The sequence below is a fragment of the Dermacentor variabilis genome, chromosome 1 (genome assembly GCF_050947875.1).
Source record: "Dermacentor variabilis isolate Ectoservices chromosome 1, ASM5094787v1, whole genome shotgun sequence".
Classification (NCBI taxonomy): Eukaryota; Metazoa; Arthropoda; class Arachnida; order Ixodida; family Ixodidae; genus Dermacentor; species Dermacentor variabilis.
In genome coordinates this window covers 65,739,713-65,765,551 of record NC_134568.1, presented here as the reverse complement: position 1 = coordinate 65,765,551, position 25,839 = coordinate 65,739,713, and the positions used below count along the sequence as shown (strand labels likewise).

Genomic DNA, 25,839 nt, shown 5'->3' with positions numbered 1-25,839 from the left:
CTCCGCAGTTTGAACACTTTATTACAGTCGCCCCACATTTATCTGCAGCGTGGGGCTCGGCGCAACGGGGGCATGCTGCCTGATTTTCGCAGACGCTGCTCACCCGCACTGCATGTCTGAAGTGTCCCACCTTAACATGCGAGGGTCTATATTTATCATCATCATCATCATCATCATCATCATCATCATCATCATCATTTTTATTTTCACCACTCGATACAATGTGAAAAAGGGAGAGCCGGAAAAAAGCCGAAAATTCTTCGGCTTGACAAAGCTCCGGTCTCCCAGATAGGCACGGTAGCGGCTGGTGTAGCAATACAATCACTCATAAAGTGTGGATATAAGACTATTTTTAAACAGAAATACATAGACATTTTCGTGTTATTACATAGCAACTAGTTATAATTCAGTTGTGTCAAATAACTCCCAGTATACAATTACATACAATTACAATCTGTTATCTTGCATATTATTATTTAACACAGGCTCAGTCGCATATATCATAAGAATGCAAAAAGCAATATATATATATATATATATATATATATATATATATATATATATATATATATATATATATATATATATATATATATATATACATAAATATAACAAATTTCACAGAAGTGTACAACAAACACAAGTTACCATCAGGAAACGTTCTTTCTTTTTTAGAAATTAGTTTACATACTTGCAAATACATATGTGCGTCCAGGTTAAAAAACAGAAAAAAAAAAGATAATCTGCATATAGACTGCTGCTTTCGTGACAGACACCTCGGCAACGTAGCCCAGGGCGTCGTCACATCCTCGAATTTCTTTTTTCTCTTTTTTTCCTTTTTTTCGCGAAGACGCCCTTTACAGCATCCAGTTTACAATCCAAACCCTGCCACGAGGTCCGGGCACAATCACTGCCGCGGAAAACCCGGATTGTAGGAATAATAGTTACAAGTGTGAACGTATAAACGCAACGAAAGTACATAAGTTCTACGGAACTGTTAGAGCAGATTAACAATACACATCTGTAAGAACAAATCCAATATTTTAGTTTTGTTTAGAGATAGCACATCAACATTTTGTTGGTTGAAATAGTTAAGTAGGGAAGGTAGTGTATGTTTAAGGCGTTGGCAGCCATAATTAGTACGTGATAAAGGAATCTGCCATAGTTCCTGGTGACGATATGAATATGTACTTCTATTTTGTTGTAGAGTTGCCAGGGTTAGGAATGAGTCGAGTTTTCCCAGCATAGCATTTCTATAGCTTAGTATCGTTTTGAATTTATATATGTCACGGGCTCTGATTATTCTGTTTTGTTGGAAAAGCTCTTGCGTATGCTCGAAAAAAGAAACTTTAGCTATGGCCCGAATTGCTTTCTTTTGAAGTATTTCCAGCATTTGAATATTTTGCGCTGTAGTGTTACCCCATATAAGTGAACAGTAACTGACGTGTGAATGGAAAAGAGCATGATAAATAAGACGCTTGACTTTAAAAGGTAGTGTACTTCGATTCCGATTTAACACACCAACAACTTTTCGTACCTTTGAGCAAACATGACTAACCTGTTCATTCCAGGACATATGCGCTATGAATATTACGCCTAGGGTTTTTATGGATGACGAAATGCTAATTTTATACGGACCCAACACAATACTATCTGGCAATGTAGTAGAACTTCCCGGAGCATGAAAAATAACGCATTTTGTTTTGGTTTCATTGAGGATGAGGCCGTTTGCCTTAGACCATGATCGAAGTCCATAACAAACGGAGCTTGCTATAGGCGTTATTCCTTTAAATCTTTACCGGTAAAGAAAACAGAGCAATCATCTCCATACGCGACAAATTTACACATATCGCTCACTTGTACAATATCATTAATGTAATATAGGAAAAGTATTGGGCCAAGGATGCTACCTTGGGGCACACCCGCTGTCAAAGGTTTCATCTGCGACCTGTATTCATTAATTTCAACAAACTGATGTCGGCTTTCTAAATAAGATCGGATAAGTTCAAGTGTTATTCCACAGAAGCCATATTTTTCCAGCTTTATCAGCAGCAATTTGTGGTTGACCCTTGTGGTTGTGGTTGAAAGAGGCTGAAAATCAAATTGACGAAGTCAGAAGTGACACATGCCTTTAGAACAAATTCATATCAGTCTTCAATTGGTATTGAAACGGCTCTGCACGTTCGGCCAATGTCATCTTCACAAACATATCTACGATAAGTTGTGATTACACAATAAAATTCGTCAGTTAGACCTGCAAGAGGTTTAGTTCGATTTTTTATAGTGATAAGAGACTGAGACACTATGTAGACTATCTCTGGATAGAGATGTAATAGTTCCAGCATTTGATAATCCAACGATTTCATGTCGCAAGGCGCACCAATCTTTGGGTGCGACTGATTATATTCAACTCTAATAAATGCAAACTTGTTTCACTTATCCGTCGTCATCACTCGCTTCGCTTTTCTTATCGGATTGGTAACGTCACCATGGAATTAGTAGAATCTTACAAATACTTAGGTGTCATCTTGGCTAATGACCTAACCTGAATCGCGCATGTTACTAATGTGATTTCGTCAGCTCACAAACAATTTGGATTTCTAAAATGTCACCATCGTTTCGCTCCATTGCATGTAAAACTGTTACCCTATAAATCATTAATAAGAACGAAACTTGAATATGCATCTTCCATCTGGGATCCGCATAAAGCATACCTCGCCGAAGCCTTTGAAGCAGTTCAAGATCGCGCCATCAGCTATATTCATTCCACATACTCTTATGACATCAGCATATAATACTTGAAACAAGAATCTTCCTTATCGCTTCTATCCTTTCGTTGTCGCATAGCCTCTCCCTCTCCCACAAGTTCTACTATTCGACGCTTAATCGCTGACCATACATTGTCCCTCCATCGCGCCGGTCACAACGCACTGGTCATCCCCTGCAGGTAACCCAACCACATACACCCACAAGAGATAGAATAAACTTTATTCTCCAAGCGATAAGGTGATCTACCCACCCCCCGACACGCAGGTGAGGGAGCGGGTGCGCCGCCTCAGATGCAGGCTGGAAGGTCTTGGGTCCCAGCAGCCTCTTCAGCCAGTTGGACGAGCCGGAGCTGGAGCTCAGAGTCCGAGCTGCGCAGCAGGGTCTGCCAGGTGTCTCTGCTACCAATATTGTGCGTCCCCCGGGAGAGTACGGTCATTCCCATGTTATGTGGTCGAGGGTTCCTCTCGCCCCACAAAGATTATGCCTATCGCTCCTGGCTTCGGGGAACATGTGGTTCGCCATAACCGAGTGCGGATACGTATAAGCTTGCAGTCGTCTCCACGCGACTGCTTGTCTGTTGTTTAATTTCAGGTCTGGCGGGGATACCAGTCTACGAGCCAATCTATAATGCTGCGTGATCTCCCCTTATTTTAGCATGCACTATCCGCTCCCTCGGTCAACGAGGGGCTCCGTAGCGGCTCGGCGGTAGATATCTCGAGCCAGCTCGTGGGCCGCCTCGTTGCCGGGGACGGCTTCGTGCGCCGGAGTCCAAATTATTTGAATTTTTCTATTTAACTTTCTCTGGCCTAGGATTCTGGCCGCTAAGGGCGAGATCCTTCCCTTGCTAAAATTTTGTATGGCAGTTTTGCTGTCATGACAACAAAAGAGGTATAAGACAGCAACAGGTATAAGAGAGCCACTGGGATCGACTAGCTGAATGGAGATACATTTGAGAGGATTAATAACGCGCCAAAACTTTCTAGGATCGTTATAAAGCATTGAGGGCAATGTGTATTGAAGGTAATTATTTTTCGCACGTTTTAATTCGTCGATGTAAGCACTGTCAACGAGCTTATAGGAAGCCCAACGCTGTTCGGAGGGAAAGCACTTAGCTGCCCTAAAGAAACGTTTCTTACGACTAGATAGCCGTTTAAGGCGGACGTTGTACCATGGTGCTTTTGGGTTAGAACGAAAACTGCGCAAAGGAATGTAGTTTGTCGTCATCTCGTGCACTTTAATCTTGAAAGCGTTCCAGTTATTTTCAACCGTTCTGTTATTAAAGTTATCTAGGAAAGGGCCTAGAAAGCGGGAAAGTTCGATGTCGATAATTTCAAAGTTTGCATTGCGGTAGTCGCGTATTAGTTTAGTTTTGATGATTGTTTTTGTGACAGGGATGCTAACTTCGAATGCGAGGAGTAAGTGATCGCTAAGTTCTGGTAATTAAGTAAGATACTTCAGAGACGAGTTCGGGGTTGGTAGTCAGCACTAGATCGAGGGTGTTAGCGCATCCACGTGTGATGCTTGTTGGCATGCGAATTAGTTGGGATAACGAAGATAAAAAGTACAGGTCTAAAAATTCAGTACATTGAGTAGAGGGCAAGATTAATGCCGGAGATATGGTAGTCCACGAAATTGACGGGAAATTAAAATCACTTAATAAAAAGAGCGAGGCATTGGGATGTCGTGTGGCAACAAAATTGAGGTCATTATGCAATTTGGAAACAAAACTAAGGGGATCTATAGCAGACCATGCAGAAATAAACAAACTAGAGCTAGCGAAACTGAGATCTATCGCGGAAAGTGACTGACTGCAAATAAATGTGGGTGTTCATGCGTTAATGCACGATAGCTTATTGTTAGCAGCCCAATCCCACAAACGTTTACCACTCAAATCGGTCTTGAACCCCCACGAAGTATGATGGGAGTTAAAGCGTCCGGCAAAAATTATTTATTTTCTACAAGACGTAATTACTGTATCTAGAACAGCGGCACTTTTTTTGTCTTCATCTTGTGAATCGTTGTAAATCCATGCGCTACAGGAGATGCGCGGCGTTTAAGAGCACGGGAGTCGAGCTCCATGTGTGTTCCTTGCGGGCCACCATCTGAGCTCCAATCTGATTCCTGTTCTGCATGATACACAGGAGAGGTCTCGTTAGGTCGAATTTAAGAAGGGCCTGGAGTCAATGTTTCAGCACAATTCGCACCTGAAGGCGTTGGAAGTATCTTAAGGGGGTGGGGGGGGGGGGAGCCCACTAGCGGCCCCTTTTATATATGGCGCGCTCCGGCGCGTGTCCCTCGTGCTGCGAGCTGTGAGGTCAGAAGAAGAAGAATAAAAAAAAGTTTCTTCGGCTCCTGCCAACGGTCCCGACGGTTCTCAGGCCTTTCTCTCGCTGACGCACACATTGCTGTAGCGGACCTTACTTAGGTTCCTATAAGTATAATCCGTCAAATTCAAACCAGTGCTAATCAGGAGTTATAAGCCTTACAAGAGTGCAATTTGTTGACGAAATTGGTTGCTCGACGGTGACGGCCACGTGTTCGACACGAGGGCTTCAGATATGGCGTGAAGAGCCTCGAGCAGCAAGACAGAAGGATACCTATTCGCGCCTCCCACCTTTGACCACGGCGTGCCCACTACGAGCTGAGAGCTAGCACGTAGGACCCGCGCTAGCTGCATCATAAGTTATACATGTAAGCTTTCTAACGCGAGGATAAATGTCGCTTGTGTGTTTGGTTACGTCATTTCTGTACCCTAGTGCCCATGCACCCTCGCCAGCAGGTACAAAACGTTTCACGTACTCTACTGTGGCTGCATCCCCGACGCAGCCTAGCCGATCTTATTGTTCTGGGTGACGAACCGAAAAAAAAAAAAGTCAGCAGACCTCAGCGGTTCATTAAGCTCTGAGCTCATTCACTGGGAACACAGCATTCTCTGACAGGGAAGACTACCATCTTATTTTCGCTTGCCTGCTTTTTCCTGGAATAATTGCGCTCACCCACTACGGGGCAATGCACAAGAAGCCAGTGGTTACGAGGTTCTTGGTCAGAGATGGGCATGGGTCGAATTATAGAATGAAGTATTCATTTTAGGTAAGAATTTAAACAATAAAGATGAAATATTTAATATACTTTTAAACGATAAATATAAATTATGTGATACTACAGAGAAAGAAAAGTGTTTATATAAGTAAGTTGTGACTATTTTCTTTTTGATGTATGTAACTTTCTTTCTGTATGACATAATAATGCATTTTGTGGAACCCGGTTCAGTTCCAGGTCGAGGGAACAAATTTATAATGGTTCGTGAAACACAACGTCAAACAGGTTCAGCACGGCTCATATATGACTTTCAGGCTGCCATGTTGACACAGGACACGGGACTCACAGCTCTCACCGACTATAGTCCATGTGCGTAAGTTTCTTATTGAGGCAAATCACTGATGAGCTGATTGGTACGTGGAAGAAAATATTTGATGGTTCACACGTTTGAAGCATGGCTACCTCAAATACTTACAGGGTGGTTTTTTTTTTGCCATACAGATTTTTATCAAAAGGCTATAAGCGTAGCGAACATGGTTTTTTAAGAAATGAACTTCAAAGGACACCGGACATGCTTTGCCACTAATAAGTGACTTTCAGAAGACTGACTAATAAAAATTCCTCAATAAACTCCTTAATTAGAACATGGCAACAGGTTCCTTATAGGGCACTTTTGATAGGAGTCACATGTTAACGTATCCCTATTTTTCTAAAATCTTCAAATGAAATAATTCGAGATATTCATAATAAAACTTCAACGCTAATACAGGCAATACTGAAACCGTGCGCGATGGCAGAGCAAAAAAAAAAAAGGTGGCCCTATCATATCGGACAGAAACGGGCCGAGACAAAAAGCGTGACCATACATATTCTGGTGCAAATTTAGACATCGCAAGAATGGGCAATGTTGCGAAAGGGGTTGACGTAGGCTGCCCCCATTTAGTAACGGGAAATAACGCGCCTTTCAGCGACGACTGCTTCTGATTAATGAAAGTAAGGGGTTCAAAATAAAATGTTCATTTTTGCTAGCCAAGCTTCATGGCAGTGGCCGGTATCATATACTTTGAGCGACAATCGCAAGTACAATTATAAGCATTAAAAGATATGTCAATAACTGTTCAATTATTGAGTTTAGGGACCTGTTGTAATTGCACAATTAAAGACAGACGGTACTTAGAGCATGAAGTTTTGCTATAGAAACTTCATGCACAGCACCAACTTCCAGGAATACGGACTCAATGTGCGTCCTCATTTTTCAAAGCTGGAGCAAAGCACAATATTTCTAGCAGAAGGTTCTTTTTAGTATATACTCGCTGACTTCAATAATGTGGCCGCAACATCTCCCATGGGTGTCATAAACTAAGAAGTTAATTAGAGAAAATGTGTTAATTAAGAGTAGTAATGGCGATTATCGCTCAAAGCGTGGAGTGTAAAAAAAAACCCTCACTTGTCACAGATGACCTATTTTAGAGCTGCGATAGTCGTCGCAGAAACACTCGGTAGACTTGGTATCTGCGTCTGAGACATTCACCAGGATGGCAGTTTGGGCCCGCTGGTATTGCGCAAGGACGACTAAAGAAGCGCGACTCTGGACACAGATAGAAAAAAAGCACATACAGCGCTTTCGTGTGTGTGTGCACGTGCGTGTGTGTGACACTTCTTTATCGTGCTTACGGTCTGAGACGTTCCCCGCAGCTAGGCTGCAGAATACTTGAAACAATTTCGAACTCGCGCACCAGCTGGGAATCGAGGTGTCCCTAACAAAACGTGCCGGGTGCCTCGAGCTAACAGCTTCTCGGAGCGAGCTGCAAGCCTCCCGAACGGCGGCGCCCGGGCGGCCTCTCGTTCTGGCACGCGCCTTCGTGGCTGGCGACCTCGAGAGACGCCCACAGCGTTGATTATGCCAGGGACGCTATCATGAGCTGCGCTAAGCAAGAGTTCGCCGCCGCACGTTGCGCTTCACACTTATCAAATTCAGAGACGATAAGCGACACACTAACACTCGCAGAGTTCTCAAATTGCTCTGCGGAGCGTGTTAGGTGGCAGGTTCTGGTTTCTTATGGAAAGGCTGCAGAGTCATTTGCCCTGATTCGAGCGATGTTACATCTTGGTCAGCTTGTGACCAACGGAAAACTGGCAGTCGCCTCCTCGGTGCTTCAGTGCATTGGCATATTGACAAGCAGTGCAAAACGACGACAAAAACTTGACGGCACGGAGTCACGTAAGCGGGTGATCTACCGAAGGCGTATATGTTTCACACTTTAGTTTTAATTCGTGGGTTTTGCCGCAAGGCATAGAGGGCCAATGGAAATCGTAACACTCCTACGGCTAATTCACGCATATTGCATCACTAACCTTCATTCTGCTGTAAGTCGCCCACGCCGTCCCGAGCTGGCAAAATGTTTACCTCATAGGTGACATTTATCTCAGGCAGCAGAAGCGTTCTGCGTATACTCTGATATCTGGCTTACTCGAGTAAGCTTCATCGCTCAGCCGCAGCCTTCTATTCGCACTGAAGTAAAGAAGGCAGCGATTTACTGCTAATGGCATACTGTGACGTACCGCGACATACATCTAACGACCATGTGACCTCTGGGTCATCCCAGAAGGCTTCGGTGCATATGACGGCGCTTCGCTGCAGGTGGTGCAGCGTGCACACGCGGTGTTCACTCCCTCCCTCTTTTCCTTTTTCTGTCCCCTTTCCCTTACCCCCAGTGTAGGGTAGCAAACCGAACGCGCGCATGGTTGACCTCCCTGCCGTTCTTCTTCGTGCTTTCTCTCTCTCTCCTTCTCATTTGTGGCACCAATATTTTCATTAAAAGGGCTGCATTTTGCAACGATCACTTTTCTTTCGATTCTATCCTTATCAACCGTCAAGCCAAGCGGCCATGTGCCAAACGTAGCTTGCGCCAAAATTTGAAAATGTGCAAGTGCGACGTATAGCTGGACAGAAAAAAGGTAATGACACTTTTAACAATTTTGGCACCAGTTATGTGGAACAAATGGTGTACTGACAATGGCGGAGAACGAGCCAATGACGAAGGACGCACGTTGCAACAGGCGGGTCTAACCTGGAAGCGAAGGCCGGCAATTAATATCTCCGCTTGAACGGTTTCCATCAGGGGTACAAGGTAGAGTAACCAATCGCCTGAAAGTGAACTGTCGTGATAAAGCACAGGCACTTAAATCTCGAACTTTCTTTTCAAATGATCTTGTGGCCTTCGAGTTACAAACTACCACGATTTACCATTATTTAAAAGTGTAGCATGAATCAGATGGCCATTGACGATCACTCAGATTAGACGCGCAGCTTTCTCTTTGTATATCTTGTTTCTATGCGTGTGCGTATAATCCATGTCACATACATTTTAGAGTTTGCCACTCTGCACATCCAGATAAGCCAAGTGAAAATGCTGAAAACAAACCTGGGCCGGTGTATGTGTTATTGATCAGCACCTGTATGCTTCCTGATATATCATAGTCGTTTTCTGCGTTCCACTCCATTCCGTCAAGCGCAATCGTCAAAATATGCGCTGTTCTGTCCTGAACACCTTCGTGACTGACGTTCGGTATAGTATACCCATGCCGGCAGAAGAGACATTTAGCTACTTGGAAGCTACAGCGTCAGTCTATCTTGCTCAGTTCGCGCCAGAAAACTATATATCCATACCGGCAGAAGAGACATTTAGCTACTTGGAAGCTACAGCGTCAGTCTATCTTGCTCAGTTCGCGCCAGAAAACTATATATATATATAGTTTTCTGGCGCGAACTGAGCAAGATAGACTGACGCTGTAGCTTCCAAGTAGTTAAATGTCTCTTCTGCCGGTATGGGTATACTATACCGAACGTCAGTCACGAAGGTGTTCAGGACAGAACAGCGCATATATATATATATATATATATATATATATATATATATATATATATATATATATATATATATATATATATATATATATATATATATATATATATAAAATCGAAATGCATAATCGACTAATTAACAAAAATTCATCCACACAAAAAGAATTGTGTGGATGACACCATTTACGAGATATGCGCCGTGAAACTTGCGGTAAAAATGCACTGTCGTTCCACTTACTTTCTTAACAAAACATCGTTATATGCATTGAAGCACGAAAGTAACTGGAACGCCAATGCATTTCTCCGCGAAGTTCGGGAATTAATATCTCGAAACTGGTGTTATCCTGAGAATTCTTTCCAAGTGGATCCGCCTTGCCAACTAACTCCCTGGCTAGAATTTGTAAATGGCAATACGTACCATAAGGTAATTAGCTAAAAACTTAAGGATTAAAGTTTCGTTAATTGGTCGATTATGCATTCATGTTTCTTGCAAGTGATATCCGCCTCTTCGAGTGGACCAGCTCATGGACTAGAATTGGGCTATCTGCCAGAGGCAATCTTTTTTTTTTTTTAATTTGAAAGTGTTCGCTGAAACACCCGGTATATATATACACACAGACAGGAGATAGCTTTTTTTTTTCTCTTTTCGACTCTTAAGGTAACAGAACAAGTTAAACTAAAAATTCTATGTAGCTAATAAAGAACGCAGAAAATCACTCCGGTCTGTTAGATTACAAACTGGCCAACAGGGCAACTATATGAGCGACAGCTAACGGACAACACGCTTTGTGAGCCACTCCTGTAGTATCTGCACAAAACAAGTATGTGTGCCTTTATTTAGTTTCGTTCTCTCATTATGCCGCGTGACGACATATCCGAATTTAAAAAAAAAATAAAGCTCACTTGACAAAATGTAAAATAACGAGCCTTTCCGTACATGCTGTTTCTAAGAACGCGTATATTTTCTCGCTTTTCGGGGAGATTTTAGGACGGTGAACGGGCATTTGGCTCACAAGCATAACCTCTGCACAGAAGCTGGCGGCGTATACGCTTTGTCGCATGCTTCGGATACCGCACGGTTGGAGGCGTGTCCACGTTTTACGGAAAAATACACGGTCGGTTGGAGAAAGCGGGACCGCTGGGCTATACAGCCGGCACCGCCCTTCAACGTCGTCCTCCCATTATAGTAGTGCGTCGCAATCGGGCGGCATCGTGGCTGCGCATGCGTTGTCGTCCGCATCCAAACTGTTTAGTCTGCCGCAGTGAACACCGCCTTCAGCACACCGCTCGGCCCTTTTTCTCACGCTCTAAACATTACTGAGGCACCCTTGCCGGCGCTAAGGAAGATGGGTGGCGCGGAGCGAGCGCCAATTTTGGCAACAGCGGCCGTGGCACGCTGTTGTGAAGCGGTCTGCAGTGCATCCGGTAGCCGCGGGCAATCGCCAATCACTATGATAGAAAAAGATGCGCTGAGGTCTGACAATGCCTAAGATAAATAGACACTTCTTCTCATTTAAGAAGCCAGGGCTAAGCGCACTGCAAAAAAAAAAAATACAAAACAAAAAACTACAAAGCATAGCAGGCAACTCAGCGGGTGGGGAGGAATAAAAATGCACCGCTGAGAAAAAGTTATAATCGTTAACGGTAACCTATTCTTGGCACTTGCGTCTGTAAAACGCTAAACGGGATCTGAAACGTTTAACGAACAGGAAACGCCACAGGGCAGCGCCGATTTGCTGAGAGGAGAAACGAAGGAGTTCCGCTCCGAGAAATGTTTGTTTCTACATTTTGACATGTTTGTACATTTTGATTGCACCGAAGACGGTGGACAGCTAAACAAAAGCGGCAGCTTCCCCCCTCTCCCCCCTCACCCTCCTCTCTCTCTCTCTCTCTCTCTCACTCTCTCTTCTCGTTGTTCTTTAATGACAGATGATTCATGTGCTGCAGATACCCTACCCTGCATGGTACGTACGTATACTAAGTTTCAATTTGTTTTTCTCACTGTCGTTATACAGCAGATTGAATAAGCGGTCTCTCAAAAAGAGTATAGTAATCGTGGCTCTGTGTATAGTCGCAATAAAATGAAGAATGCCGAGGGGTGCACGTTCATCTTTGCATAGCGACCTGTGCAAAGTTTGCGGTCTCAGTGTCATGACACCTAGAAAGCCGATGTTCACACGTTGTGCAGCAGAATTGGTAACACGAAGGGCACACAGCATAAGCTCATCCCCTGAGCCTTCAACTGCTGGAACAAAGAGGAGGCGAAAAAAAAAATTTTTTTTGGCAGGACGTACCTCAAAGTGAATGTTGTCGTTAATGCGATTAGGTTCAACCTATGTATCGACACAGCGTATTTCCACCGCAGACACACGAAGTGGCATTCACGCTGCCAAGGACAATGCCAAATGATGCCACGACAGAGTATAGCTTGTCACTGCACCCCACTTGAAACTCCGTAGTATCCCTGGTATCCTGACTGCACCTTCGTTGCAATGGCTCTCCATCAAGCGACTGCGCTCGACGCTATTGGGATGCTATGGCTGTAATATATTTGAGGCTATAAATACCTCTTGTGTCACCTTGGGACATCCATACTGGAGATCAGCTAAGAATTTGCTCGTACCTATAGCACAGACGCCGTGCCGAAGTTAGCTGTTCGGGCACACATACCCAGTGGCACCACACCTGGTGACCCAAGTTGTCTACTATAAGCCAGGTAGCAGACAGCATCAAGTTGACTATTCGGGCACATACCTCGTGGCCCACGTTGTCTGCTCGGCAAGACAGCAGCCGGAACATATCTAGTGGCCCAAGCTAGTAGACAACTTGGGTCACTGGGGGAAAGAGGTTAGACACGTACAGAAAAGTGGCTAAAGTTGCCAGATAATGCTAATCGCGTAAAAAAGAGGCTAATTTGCTTTTTGTGAATGAGACGCTAACTCCAGCATCCGCTCGCTACATAACGCAGCGATCGCTCCGAACCCGCCGCGAAGGTTCAGTGGCAATGGCATTCTGATGCCGAGCACGAGGTAACGGGTTCGGTTCATGGCCAAGTCTGCATAGAATTACTGTGGGGTCAGATGGCACAATCACTATAGCAAGCTTACTAAATTTTACGCGTACCGTTCTCGCCGCGTGGTCAAAGTTAATCGCGAGCCCTCGATTACGTGCCCCCCATAGCCCGTTGGGCCGGTTTGGGGCCTAACATTTCGTCATGTAATAGTTGCGTTTCTACGCTTCGGTTGTACATTTTGCTGAGACAGCAGTTCTGAGATCGAAACTGTTTTCTGCGTCCGTCCTTTCCGTTACGCCGTCGTTGTTAGAATGCGGCCGCCGTGGCCTGGAGTCGCACAGGAGACCTCGTAGCTCAGCAGCAGAACCCTATAGCCACTGAAATGCCCCGGTGGATGTCGCAAAGAAAACCTTGGTTGTGGCACAACACTGTCGTGCGAGCCCGCAGATGCACATTTACGTGTCGGACTGCGTAGCGCGCAACAGAATGTTGAATACATGAGCTTTACCGCACTTCACTCCCGATAACAAGAAAACTTGCAAAAGCGTGCCACCGATTTGCCCACGTTCACACTTGGTCAACAACAAGCAACTAAGCCAAGAAAATTCAGGAGTATCTCAAGAGGAACAGATACATTAGCCAGGAAAAGTGACGAGTCGTTGTTTTTCTCAACAGCACGTTTTTCGAACATCCTCAGAGGATGCTTTAGCTCGAGGGCTCCTATCTAAACGCATGGGAACAAATATATTTTTCTCGACAACCACTGCACTGCATTTGATGAAGTTTGTTGCATATAAGAGAAAAAAGTTGAAGCATAGTTACTGTGGCAAGCGGATTATTTATTTAGGTCGTCATTTCTTTAAAAAAAGAAGTTGAAAACTTCATTAAAAAAAGTAGATCATGTATCAAGTTAACAACGCTGTAACTCAGCAATAAGAAGCGATATCACAATTCTGTAAAACGCACCTAATAACACATCTAAACCGAACAAAGTTCATATATTATACACCGCTCTGAAATATGCCAATAATTTGTTAGTCGGACTTTTGCAAAGCCCTTGTAAACATTGTCACAATTTTACGTAAGCTTTGAACTAATACATAAAATTTGTCGGCTTTAGGTGCTTCAACAGATGCAGTTTACAGAATTGCGATATCGATTTTTCGTGAAGACTTGCGGATTTGTAAACGTATTTCCTCAATTCTTTCGAAACTTGCCGATTTTCGACAATTTTTGCAAAAGAACTGCAGGCCCTACATAAAAATTCCGTTCCCCAGAGTCACGAGTATTTGACCTTCTCTCTCAAGTGCAACAAATTTCATACAAAGTGATCTAGCGGCTATCTCGTGAAAGTATTTCTACGTTTTACGTTTATTTGAATAGGAAAATCGTAGTTAGATTCGTGCTAAAGCTCCCTATTATGTGCATTCTGTTATGTGCTTTCGGGACGGGCTGTTTGAAATGAATAGAAGCAGGTTTTTCAGACTGTGTATAGTCACTTGCAAACTCCATTTCATGCTATGCTTTCTTCGTGGTTCTTTCATTCCTAAGCGAAATCGGAATGCTCCCACAACTCTCATAATTCAACTTTCACAAGCGTTTGGGCGCCAGAAATTCGGCAAAAAAGTAAGAAACAAGAATAATGACTGACATACTTCATACCGAAGATGTCCCTAAGCATTCCCAAAAAATGCTCCCGACGAATCGGAAGGCATACAACATTAATAAAAAAGAACAACAGCATGTTGATGTCGACGGAACGCTCTAATTTCCTAACCACCTTAAGCCTCGAGCCGTTGCGCGCTGTGTTGTCTTTATAAAAATGTTAATATCACATATACGCATATACCAAACATGAAAATTAAGATTTACAATCTTGCATTGGAAATCAATAATGTTAAGCGGTTTCGTTTTCTTCAATAAGCTGTATGACTTTCTTTAATTGTATTATTTTAGATATGCTTTCTTTATCTATATATATATATATATATATATATATATATATATATATATATATATATATATATATATATATATATATATATATATATATATATATATATATATGTGTGTGTGTGTGTGTGTGTGTGTGTATGTGTGTGTGTGTGTGTGTGTGTGTGTGTGTGTGTGTGTGTTGGGGGGGTGTAGGTGGGAAGCACAGTTTAATACATTAAATTTCTTATTAAATAGAAAAAGAACGGACGCTGAGGACATGTCAAGTGTAAGACGTTTTTCCTTTTTTTTCTTCTTGTTATTAATTTCTTACTGCTACGTATTATGTTCGTCAGCACTGTCAAGATCATTCTTTCGGAGGCTTTTGGCTTCTCGTTACCATTGAGGATCGGTTGCACGTGGTAAGCACGCTCCCCTTCCCCAAACCGCTAGAGAGAGGCAATTCGCGTAACGGCGTTGTAAGGAAGGTTATTGGTGCCAAAGTCGAAGCCATGCGACACTAGATCAGTTTAGTTCTTCGCGGGACAGCCGTTCAAGACGAGGAGATGAGAAAGGGAAGGGGGGGGGGGATACGCGGCCACAGCGCGCAGGCAAGAGGCACGTAGGACCCCCTACGCACGCTCGGCGGGGAGAGGGGGTCCCACGGCCGGACTACTTTATTCCTCCGCCCCGAGTGGGTCACGTGGGGAGCCCCCCATCCCGCCCCGGAAGAAGATGCTCGCTCCTCCTCCTCCGAGGCCAAGGCGAGCTCCTAGCTCGGGGCTCCCAACAGGACTAGTGAGGCTTCGCCGACCGCCAGCGAAGGGCCGGGCGCGCCGCACGCACAGGCAGCCAGCCACACTTCACGGCTCGCTCACGCCACACACACTTGGGTGGACACGGCAGCGGCGCGACTTCGGCCACGCTCACAACTACACAAAAGAACACAAAGCTCCCTGGGCAGTGAGCGGACGGAAGCCCGACAGGGGGTGTTGTCGCCGTGCAGTGGTCCTCACTGAGCGGCTCGAGGCAAGCAAGAGGTGCGCACCCCCAGACACCGACGACCATGCCGGCCCCGTGGTGCTGAACAGAGCCGACGAAGCGCATGTCGTCTCCGCGGGCAGCAGAGATGGTGGCCTCGGGTCTAGCCCAAAGGTGAGCACCAACTTGTACGTCGCGCAAACGAACGTTGTGTTCCATTGGTTTCGTGTCGAGATTTGCCGCGACAGCTGGTTTCGCTTGAGCGACACGAAATTTGTTGAACGCATATTACGAATATTCGAGTGTACATTTCTTCTGGATTCGAAAGCGCCATTGTCTTACTTGCGCTTTCCGGTACGACAGCACTCTGTCGATTTATTCTTTACTTGTAAGAGACGGACTTTGTAGGGTAAATCATATAGGAGAGGCGAAATGTACAATTAGCGTCGAAAGTATATGGGCAACACATATCTGCCAGTTGGGTTGTGGTCTTAATTAAAAGTACTATTTTCCTTTCTTGTTTCTTCTTTCTGCCAGATTGCTGCTGCTATCATCATTCGCACTGTGCTTCTATAGCGCACTGTCTTCTAATTACCCGGTAAGTCAACTTCGGCGCATTTCAATGTATTCGTCTCGCATTCCCGGAGAAACGAACGTGATTCGCCGATTATCATCCGCTCTATACGAAAAAAAAATAGCAAGATGGAGTCAACATGAAGACATTGACTGCTAAGAATCAAGGAGTGAGAAAAAGACTGAGATCGGCTTTTTTCGCGCGAACCGCCGTTGTCGAGTTGAGCGCGCACGTGTGCTGTCTGCTACAGACGCCGGGCTAGCCAGTCGTCGCTTCCGGTCGCTGCTGATCGAGCAGTCGCGCCGGGCGGCATCGGGCCTAGGCGCGAAGGAAAGGGCAAGACGCCTCCTCTGCCATGTTTTGCCCTCTCCCACCGCGCCACGGGCTTCGCGCTCTCGCTACACCCGCCGTCTCCGCCCGCTTCCTCCTTTGCGTATTATGTGCCGTTCGCATTGCGACTTAGAACCGCCTGGAATGTTGACACCTCTCCCCTTGTACGAGCGGTTTTCCAGCGCTGACGAAGCGCCACGGCAGACATGTCGCGCACTTCCCGATGCGCTCACGCAGTTAGTTGTCTTGCCAACAACTCCGTTACCCTTCCGGCAAGTACTACGGATAGCACCTTTTAGCTGCTGTCCAGTGTGATTTACGGGCCACCCTCTGACGACAAGAGCTCGGTTCTGAGCTCTCCAACGTTAATGGCAGCGACATGCGCCGTCCGCCCTACGTGTGCGCGAAAGAAAGACCCTATTTTTTGTAACTTTGTGCTCTCCTTTTATTTATTTTTCTTTAATTTAATACTGAGCGTTAGAGGTATATTCGGTTCCTCTCTAAGAATCACGTTATAGAGCATGCAGCCTGCATTAGATAGACCGCAAAACAGGTGTAAAGCTTTCGCCAAATGCTACTGTGCTTAAGCGTGGGATATATTTTCCTATTTGCAAGTGCTAGCACTCAACGTCTGTCATATGTTGGAAAGTTACTTGGTTATCGAAGTAAATAAATAGATGCACATTCAAACATCGCAACCGCATTTTCATAACCTTTCTTATTTAAAGCAGAAACAATAGACTTCTGATAGCATTATGCTAGACTGTTATAAATATCACGGTTATTTGCCCTATTCTCGACCCGCGGAAATAATTACAAGTATGTCGACCGCTTAACGTTCCCCAACAATCTCCTGAGGATACACATGACTATTAATAGTAGGAATGACGAATGTTGTTTAATCCTACTACTAATGGTCACGTGTCGTATTTGCCTAACAAACAAAGGGGAAAAGTAACTAATCAGTCTTTCTTACGGGTAAGCTTTGTTGACGTTTATGCCAACAGATGCCATGCCCCTACAAGTTGAAACACAACATAGTCTCATGTCAGCGCGAAGCAACTATGCCATGGTTTTGTACCTGATACACTGGCGAGAGACTCTGGTGCAAAATCCTGCAAGCTGGCTTCTCCACGTACCTTGTTCAATATCACCTCCATTCATCGCTGTTTGGCACGTGACCCTCAGACTGGCGCGGCGTTTCGAGCTGTACCTGGGTCATCTTAATAGTAGCCAGTGCGATATGCGGGGAAACCTACTTGCGTGCTTACATGACCGTCAGGAAAGCAGCACCCATCGTGCGATGACCATGAATATTTCTGCCTCATTGTCGCTGCCTTGGTTAAGGCAGCTGTAGTTATGGGCGAAAATAGCCGTCAGGGTCAACTTCCTTCCATTTTATCAGGAGGTGAAAGAACAAGTGAGTTTAACTTGTTTACAGCAATGTGTGCAAGCAGATGTGACCTGTTCATCTATTAGCTATGGAAAGTTGCGAGAAAGGGCCAGCGCCGCGGGTCTTTACACTTCACGACTGGGCTCTCTTAAATTTCTGAAGAGTAGTTTTCACCCTTATTTGAAGCTACCGCTGTTTTGAAGTGCGTACGGGTCGAGTGATGCTCAACCATGAACTGCTTACCATGCCGCGCTCGTTGCATTTTCGTTTTTGCCGATGTGCTTGTGAACTTGGTCTCCTCCTCTCTCGCAAAAAGTAATCGGCGAATGGTCGCATTCTTTTTTTTTTTTTCAGTAAAGCTTATAGAAGAGTGGGGCTAGGTATTGAAAGGGGCCGACAAGAATGCTCCTGCTTCTCTTTAACTGAGCTTGTCCATCTTACTAATGCACCGATGCAATTGCAAAAGCGTGCATTTTATAGCGCAGCTCTTAGGCGCCCGTCCCTGGGTTGAGCGTCGGTGTCCCTCGGCGTAACGGCGCGAACGCACTCGTGCCAGTGCTCGCGCGGTCGTCGTCTTCCACAGCTGACTCCTCGATGCCGCTCATCGCGCCAGCGTTGCCATACTGCCCCTCCCTCTGCGAAGGCGCTGACGGCACTGACCCTCTGCCAGACGGTGACTTCGGTCTCGAATTCGTTGCCTCAATATATCGCGAAATGAGAGCACGTATCGTGCTGCGTCTAAATTTCGCATTAGGGCGTATCGTAATCGTCGATCATTTTTTAAATTATTTTTTTTACAATAATTATTATATCCCGTTATGCCCTCTCTGAATCTTGCGATGCTGTTTCAGGACTAAGGATGCCTGTTGGAGATCCCAAGATGGCGCGTTAGAAGAGTGTAAACAGTAACACCATTTTTACTTTACCTTTCTATTATGAGGAATATGGGAAGTAATTATATCGTTTAGTATAGGAGCAAAAACAAGAGCGAGCACGTAGAACAAGTCCACACAAGGTGGCGCGGCAAGCCAACTAATTTAGGCTGCGGCGTATTGGCGAAACTTGCTGTTGGCGGCGCGTTTCCGGGCTATTATAGGGCTCAGTTTTTTGTGCTCTTTGGATATTTTTCTTTGACCTATACGCATGTTCTGTCGTACTGTGAATGGTCACGGTAGCACACGGAAGAGAGCAAACACGCATAATTTTTTTCAAGTGCGGATAAACTAGGACCTTTCTTTTTCCATTTCTGAAAACGTTCCATTTCTGAAACTTTTTTTTGTCGTCGACGTTTTGCAATAACATTAGAAACGGAACCAACCTTGCCTTCGATTTCTGGCTTTCAGATGGTGCTGCTCCTCGCTTCCCTTAAAGTTAATTTTTGCAGGGCGTCATCTTGTCCGCACAGGCAAGCATCATGCCCCAAGATGTATTCGGATGCATTTATTGACTAATGGATGCGCTCGATTATTGTAGGCGTAAAGACAACCAGCCGTTGAGCAAAGGTTCCTACCTACATTTTTTTTATTTGCCACACGGCTCTTGTTTGCGATTGACGATCGCTGTCAGTGGATGTGAGAGAGAGCAGCTTCACTGACATCGCTGCAGAGTCAATCCGTAAGGGTTTTCAGTGAAACGATGGCATCACTCCGGCGAGCGGCGCCCGTACACACAGCGAGCGAGGCCGGCTCGTGTGGCGGCGCTCCAAACCCCGGAAACGCTGTGAATGAACCGCACACGGGGCCAGCTTTGTGTCACCGACCAGCGTCGCTGGGCATCTGGAGCCTGGCTGGCTGGAGGGCGGAAAGCACACGCGATTCACGCGGTGCCTCTGGCAGCTGGGCCCCTTCGAAACGACCCGAAGGTATTCGAGGGAGCCAGAACGTGTTCTGCGCGTGGCGCCCGCTTGTTCAGTCACTCCTGTCTGCGCACTCGTGCTTCCTGTACGACGTTTGCGTCTTGTTCTGCCAAGTTTGGCCTGACTTGTTCCATGGCTCCCGCGTACTCATCATCCCTTCCCAACGCCAAGCACGTGTCCCGGCTGTTAAGGTTGAACGCCACGCATATGTGCCAAGTTTGGCATACCCAGTCGTGCCGCAATGTTATCGATACGTATGTACATTTAATTACGACGAGCGAGTGAAAGAACGTCCATGGGAATTCGTAGGTCTACGCGGATGATGCATGGTAGATGCAGTGAGGATAGAAAAGAGGAGGGGGATGGACGCACTTGCTACGTGTTTCACTTGCTCCTCATTTTCCTCCTCCGCCCTCGCTCACTCACGTTGATATTCGTGATACGAAAGTGAGTCGGCGAGACAAAGAGTACGATGTAGAAAGATACTGAAAGCCAAACGAAGTGTGCGCACAGTCAGCGCACCCGCTGCATGTATCAAGGTTTCGCTACCTGGCAGTGTGCACGCTTATTCTCCCATTAAAATTACTGCCGCACTGCAATTTAATCCGATACGTGCGATATAACGCGCGCACTATAAATCCGGCTACTGAGATTATCAAATTTCCTTGTACGACCAATCAGTTCTATGGAAGACCGCAAAGTGGAGGAACGTTCACGGAAGGAAAAATTGTCCGATAAACCCGACTGTAGCACGAAACTAGAAAGTAGACAAGATGTCATACCAAAAACTTGAAATGGTTTCTTTTGTAGCTCCACGCTACAGCAGGTTGGTTGACAATTTTTCTTTTCATGAGTTTCCTTGCAGTGCAGTCGGCGTTTCGCCGATTCTCACACTTGCAGAACACAAGCCGTTAGTAACGCCGGCACTGACGCGCGTTGGGCCGTTTTGTTATCAAGACACATGCATACTATAAAACATGGAGCCGAATGACCACTGGGTCCAGCTTTCTTTCTTTCGCTCGTTTTTGTGTGTGACTAGTCGGGCCGGCCCAGGTGCGCTGCTCTGCCCCAAGACCACGGCCTCGTCGTAGCTGTCGCAGGGCGGAGTCGCGCAGCCTGCGTCGTCGTCGGTGGTGGTGGCAGCGCGGGCCTCCCCCATCCCGGAAGCCGCCTGACGAGGCGGCGCTAAAATTGAACTTCTTTCAGCGGGGCAAACTCGGGCCCCCGTCTCTTCGGCTTGCCGTTTTATTTGGAGCGGGACGAGGCCTCAGCGCCCGCCTTTGTTTGGAGTATGCCGCCGGCTGCGCTCACCGTCCCCTGAAAGGCCGCCGATGCGCGAATCCACAGCCCTCGCTCGTGACGCTTGTTCCAAGAGCCAAGCATTCGTTAGGGCGATCCTCAGCAAGCACACGGGAGGCCGGAGTCGAGCCGCGGGCTCCACCTCGACATTGCGAGTCGTCCTGGAGGCGCAACGATTATCAGAAGAGGGGATGGCTATTTTTGCCTCACAGCCTCCGAATATCATCGCGCCTAAATAGGTGCGCACTTGCCCGTCGACCACAGCTGGGATGCGGTGGAATCATTCACGGGGCATGGGCGCGTTGTGTACATTCCCAAGTGCTCCGCTCGGCAAGGAAGCGACGCAGTTTGATTTCGTAAACGTGTAAGGAAGTCTAGTGCATCTCGAATCTCGCAGCGTTCTGTCATTCTCGCGGCTGCTGGCTTAAACTAAAGCCCCTCCATAAACGTTTTCGCCGACCAACCTGGTCGGCGAAAAAGCGGCGTTGACGCGTAGATTTAGGGGCTTTATCTTAAACAAGCCTCTGCCTCTACATCGGGACCAGACCGGTTCGAAACACAGCTGAACTGACACCAAGGCGTATGAAAAGCGGGTACAATGCGTCGACTGATCCTAAGCGCCGATAATAAATGTAGGTATCAGCAGTCACCGCGTTTCCAGATGGATGCTCATAACACCCATATATCCGTCCACTTATTAATATCGCTCTTGCACGCCCCGGGAAACAACGGCTCCAGGTGCAACAAATCCGAATGTCTCATTTCTGTATCAGTGCGGAATAATTTCTGAGACAAGGTCCGACCGATGTCGCCTGGAAAGCATGGACACACATTGAAGCACGCAAGCCCCTCCGATAGTATTCCACGAAATCGTTAATGCTAACAATTATCTGCCATAGCCGACCATCCGCTCGTCAAACAGCTCTCTGTTCGATAGCGTTTGTTCGGACGCTGTCGAATCCACAAGTGGCGGAAGCGTTCCCCCTCACTCCTGTCTCTCCCGTTTGGCATCCTTGCCCTCGCGGGGTCACGTGCACGTAGGGTCCTTTTGTCGCACCGGGGAAAGCTGCCAGGGTCATTCTTGGCGTACCCGCATGACGGTGAGGGCCGGCATTCCGCGCTGGTCGGTGCAGCGGCTTGTATGACATTGCGATTGCGCGACCGCGGTGTCACGCACAAAAGCCGAAGCGGGTCCCTCTCGCGGAGCTCAACCTGACGTGTTTGTAACACGCCACCTTCGCGACACTCGCCGGTCGAGGCCCCCTGAATTACGCCGGGCCCGTTTAAAGCGCCCTCTGTTGACGTTGTTGTTCGTCCCTCGCGCATGCCGACTCGTGTTTGCTTAGGCGTTCACGGCCGCCGGTTTCCTTTCTACCCTTAAAGGTCCTACTGCAGCGGCCGAAACCTGCATGCCGCTAAGCTAAACACCAAAAAGCAAAAGGGTGTCTGGCAGTCTCTGCCTGCAAACTTTGCTCCAAGACGAGCAGCGGAGTTCCTATTTCTCTCGTTTTTACTACTTTTTGAGCCGTAGAAGCCCAATTGTGGATAGCGACAGGAGCGGCGGCGCCTTGGGGCACCTTGTGGCCATTCTTGGAACTACCTTTGTCGGCAGATTCCTCCTCCTCGACCTGCCTACCTCCGGAACATATAATGACATATCCGGTTCCATGTGGGCATGGCCCTTTTATTACATTTTTTTTCTTCTTGAAAACACGCACTTTGGGCCTCCCTCCCGTTTCGTGCTTTCTTTTCTGGGCCTCCCGTTGTGGCTCTTCATTTGCTTCGCCTTTACTCTGAGTGATTTGTGGCCAGTTTTGATATTTTCTGCTGCCCTCTTCTTTCCACGAGTGGCGCGTCTATGTTGATTCTTTTTGGGCCGAACACGTTCATGGGATGGGACCCACTGTCGTGAGTTTGATAAGCCAACATGTAGTTCTTCGCGTGACTTGGCTGGGGCAATTACGAGAGCATTTCCAGTTTCGAGGGCTCCTTTGTTGTGCGCCGGCTGTCGCTGGCTCGCATGCGTTTTGTCTGCAGTGATTCCTCTGCCGACACGCTCAGCTCTAGACTCCATCCACTCGATGGCGAGCTTTTTTATTTTTTCACTGTCTGCACGGCAAGACCGCGGTTCAACATTATCGTGTCTTTGGGGTGGACGGCGAAGAATGGGAAGCGCACGCACGTGCAATACTAGCCTAGGTCAAAGCAAGGATGATAAGGAGAAACAGCTGTTAGTAGTTCTAGTGTGTGTATTTCATTACGGTGTGTGACATGTTCTCAGAAAAATGTTACTATTTCTTTCATACCCACAAGCTGCACAGCTTTCTCTCTCTCTTTCTGTCTTTGTACACCCAAAAATGATGACTGCTTTTAGCTTATTTGCGTAGTATTCAGAGTCGCCTTCTGTCGTAATACCGTTACGCGGGTTTTCTTAAAACTTCACCGCTTTCACAAGTAAATCAGACCGCAGCACGTGCTAAAGCCTCTTAAACTTCGTAAAGTACTGCCACGCATTGAAGAATACCGCCTCCTCCTCGCGCGCTCTGGCCGAGGCTGACGCCGCGTCGATATTAGTCTAATAGCATCACGTAGGCCCTCACGCCGTGCATCAGCGCCATTTTTGCTCGAGAAGCGCCGACGGAGGGGCGAGGAGCGCATCTTGGCGCTCGAGCAGTGTAGGCGGCGCCACGGTCGAGGAGGGAGCGTGAAAGAGAGGAGAAACGAGGAGGAGTGAAGGCGGAGGAGGAGAGTGTCGCTACTTTACGAAGTTTAAGGGGCTTTAGCACGTGCAGGTTCGCAGCGGTGCCTACCGGGGAAACACTACCGCTAGTGTGCAGTATACAATTCTTTACCTGTGCATTGCGCATAACCAATATTTAATCACCCCTGAGTCATTACAGCGCTCAAAGGTTGTTCGCTATACGTGTTCTTTAGCCGACACGCGTGATTTAAGACGCGTGCGCAGCGTAACCGTTACGAGTCAATAAAGACAGGAGCTCCTCCCACATCGGACAACGTGTTTGTTACGCATGCCCCTGGAGGACGCTGTAATGAGACCATGAATGGGACGCTGTGATTCTGCAAGCCGCCTGTGGAGCGTTTTTTGAGGTGCTTTCGTTGTCCTTCTCATGTGCAGTGCGCGCGTAAAGTCCGGGTCTTTCGTTTTCTTTTCCACCTTCTTTTTTTTTCTTTATGCCTTTTTTGTGCCTCTGAGGTACTGCGTGTAGCTCAATGTCCTGTCGTTAGCATTGCTCTGTTGTCCATCCTTCTATCTGCAACCAATCCGAATATGCCAGAATGACTCTAACGTATGATAGTTGCTCCCATTAGCTATAGACAAAACTTGGCTGCTCTACTTGGCTGCAACACTATTTTTGTGTTGTTTGCGGGGCAGTTCCACAGTTTGCAGCTGGCTACTTCCTCTCTTATCGACGCCGACTAACAGATTTTCAAAAAAAGAAATTGTGGGGATTTACATGCCAAAACCACTTCCTGATTATGAGGCACGCCGTAGTGGAGGACTCCGGAAATTTTGACCACTTGGGGTTCCTTAACGTGCACCTAAATCTAAGTACACGGGTGTTTTCGCCCCCATCGAAATAAGGTCGCCGTGGCCGAGATTCGATCCCGCGACCTCGTGCTCAGCAGCCGAACACCATAGCCACAGAGCAACCACGGCGGGTACCGATTTTCCTTCGCCCTCGAAATGGATTCTCACCGCGATATGTAGAGTACCCTCGTCCATATGTAGTGCATCTTCGGCCCAAGCCATTCTAATAAGCACAATCAATCAATCAATCAATCAATCAATCAATCAATCAATCAATCAATCAATCAATCAATCAATCAATTTCTTATTGAATGTGTTGTTAGCCCAAATACTGTGTGACCGCTGAATACTGCAATTTCCCGGAACGTTAACAGTGGGCTAGTATAACTATACTAACGTGCGTGCAAAACAGGCCTCCGAAAGGGACTAAAATTAGGTACACAAAGACCGTGTGCACCTAATCTGAATCCCATTCACGGCACCGACTTGCAGCGCCAAAACTCGCACTGAGACATTCGGCGTCTAGAGCGGCACGGAATTCAATTCAGCGGCAGCGGATTCCGCCGAAAAAGCCCTTTCTCCGCCGATCGGTTCCGCACATTTCTGGCGCCACTGCCGCCGGAATCCGTCGCCGCGGACCAATCAGAACGCGAGCCAGCAAGTGAGTCTGCCCTATGCAAATGCGCTCGAGCTCAGTATCTCACAGTCGTCTCAATATGTCGTGTCAAGTGCCGCGACAGCGGAGATGTTAATAGAAGATATGTGGAATGATCTGGTTGAGCACGACAAGCGCCATTCCCAGCAGTACTATAATGTCGAGAATGGCGAACTGAGGCGAAAAATAAAAGCGCGCAAGCCCGATGCGAGGGAAGAAAACTGAGAAAAAGAAAGAGTGGGGAGGGAGAACTTTGCGCGGGTTTGTAGTAAATATCAGTCAGGCTAGTAGTAAAACATCGCGCTCTGTCCTTGTTGTCGCGGTATTGCGACGGCTGGCAGCAGCTCCTGCTATGAGGTGGGCGCCAGCGATGTGAAGGACACGGCATTTCGCTGGCAGGAGATTCCGCACCGCTCTAGACGCCAAATGTTTCATTGTGAACGAGCAGAGGAGAGCGACGCCGTAAGAAATTGCTAGTGTGCATCTTGGGCTGTCAAATTTATGAGCGCTTAAAGTTGGCCCTGAAACGCTGTCAGGTGCAAACGGCAGCGCAGCCTGGCGGTTAAGGGGTGGCTAATGAAATT

At 46.7% G+C, this 25,839-nt stretch overlaps 1 protein-coding gene across 1 annotated transcript in view; it reads left to right on the top strand.

Moving 5' to 3' along the window:
* Nucleotides 1-15,408: 15,408 nt before the first annotated feature.
* The window catches only part of Col4a1 (Collagen type IV alpha 1), a 69,461-nt gene continuing 59,030 nt past the window's right edge, over nucleotides 15,409-25,839 (top strand). Inside the window, exons 1-2 of the mRNA XM_075688458.1 lie at nucleotides 15,409-15,773; nucleotides 16,137-16,197. Coding sequence (XP_075544573.1) covers nucleotides 15,724-15,773; nucleotides 16,137-16,197 — 111 coding nt within the window. The 5' untranslated portion in view covers nucleotides 15,409-15,723. The remainder of the gene's footprint in view (nucleotides 15,774-16,136; nucleotides 16,198-25,839) is intronic.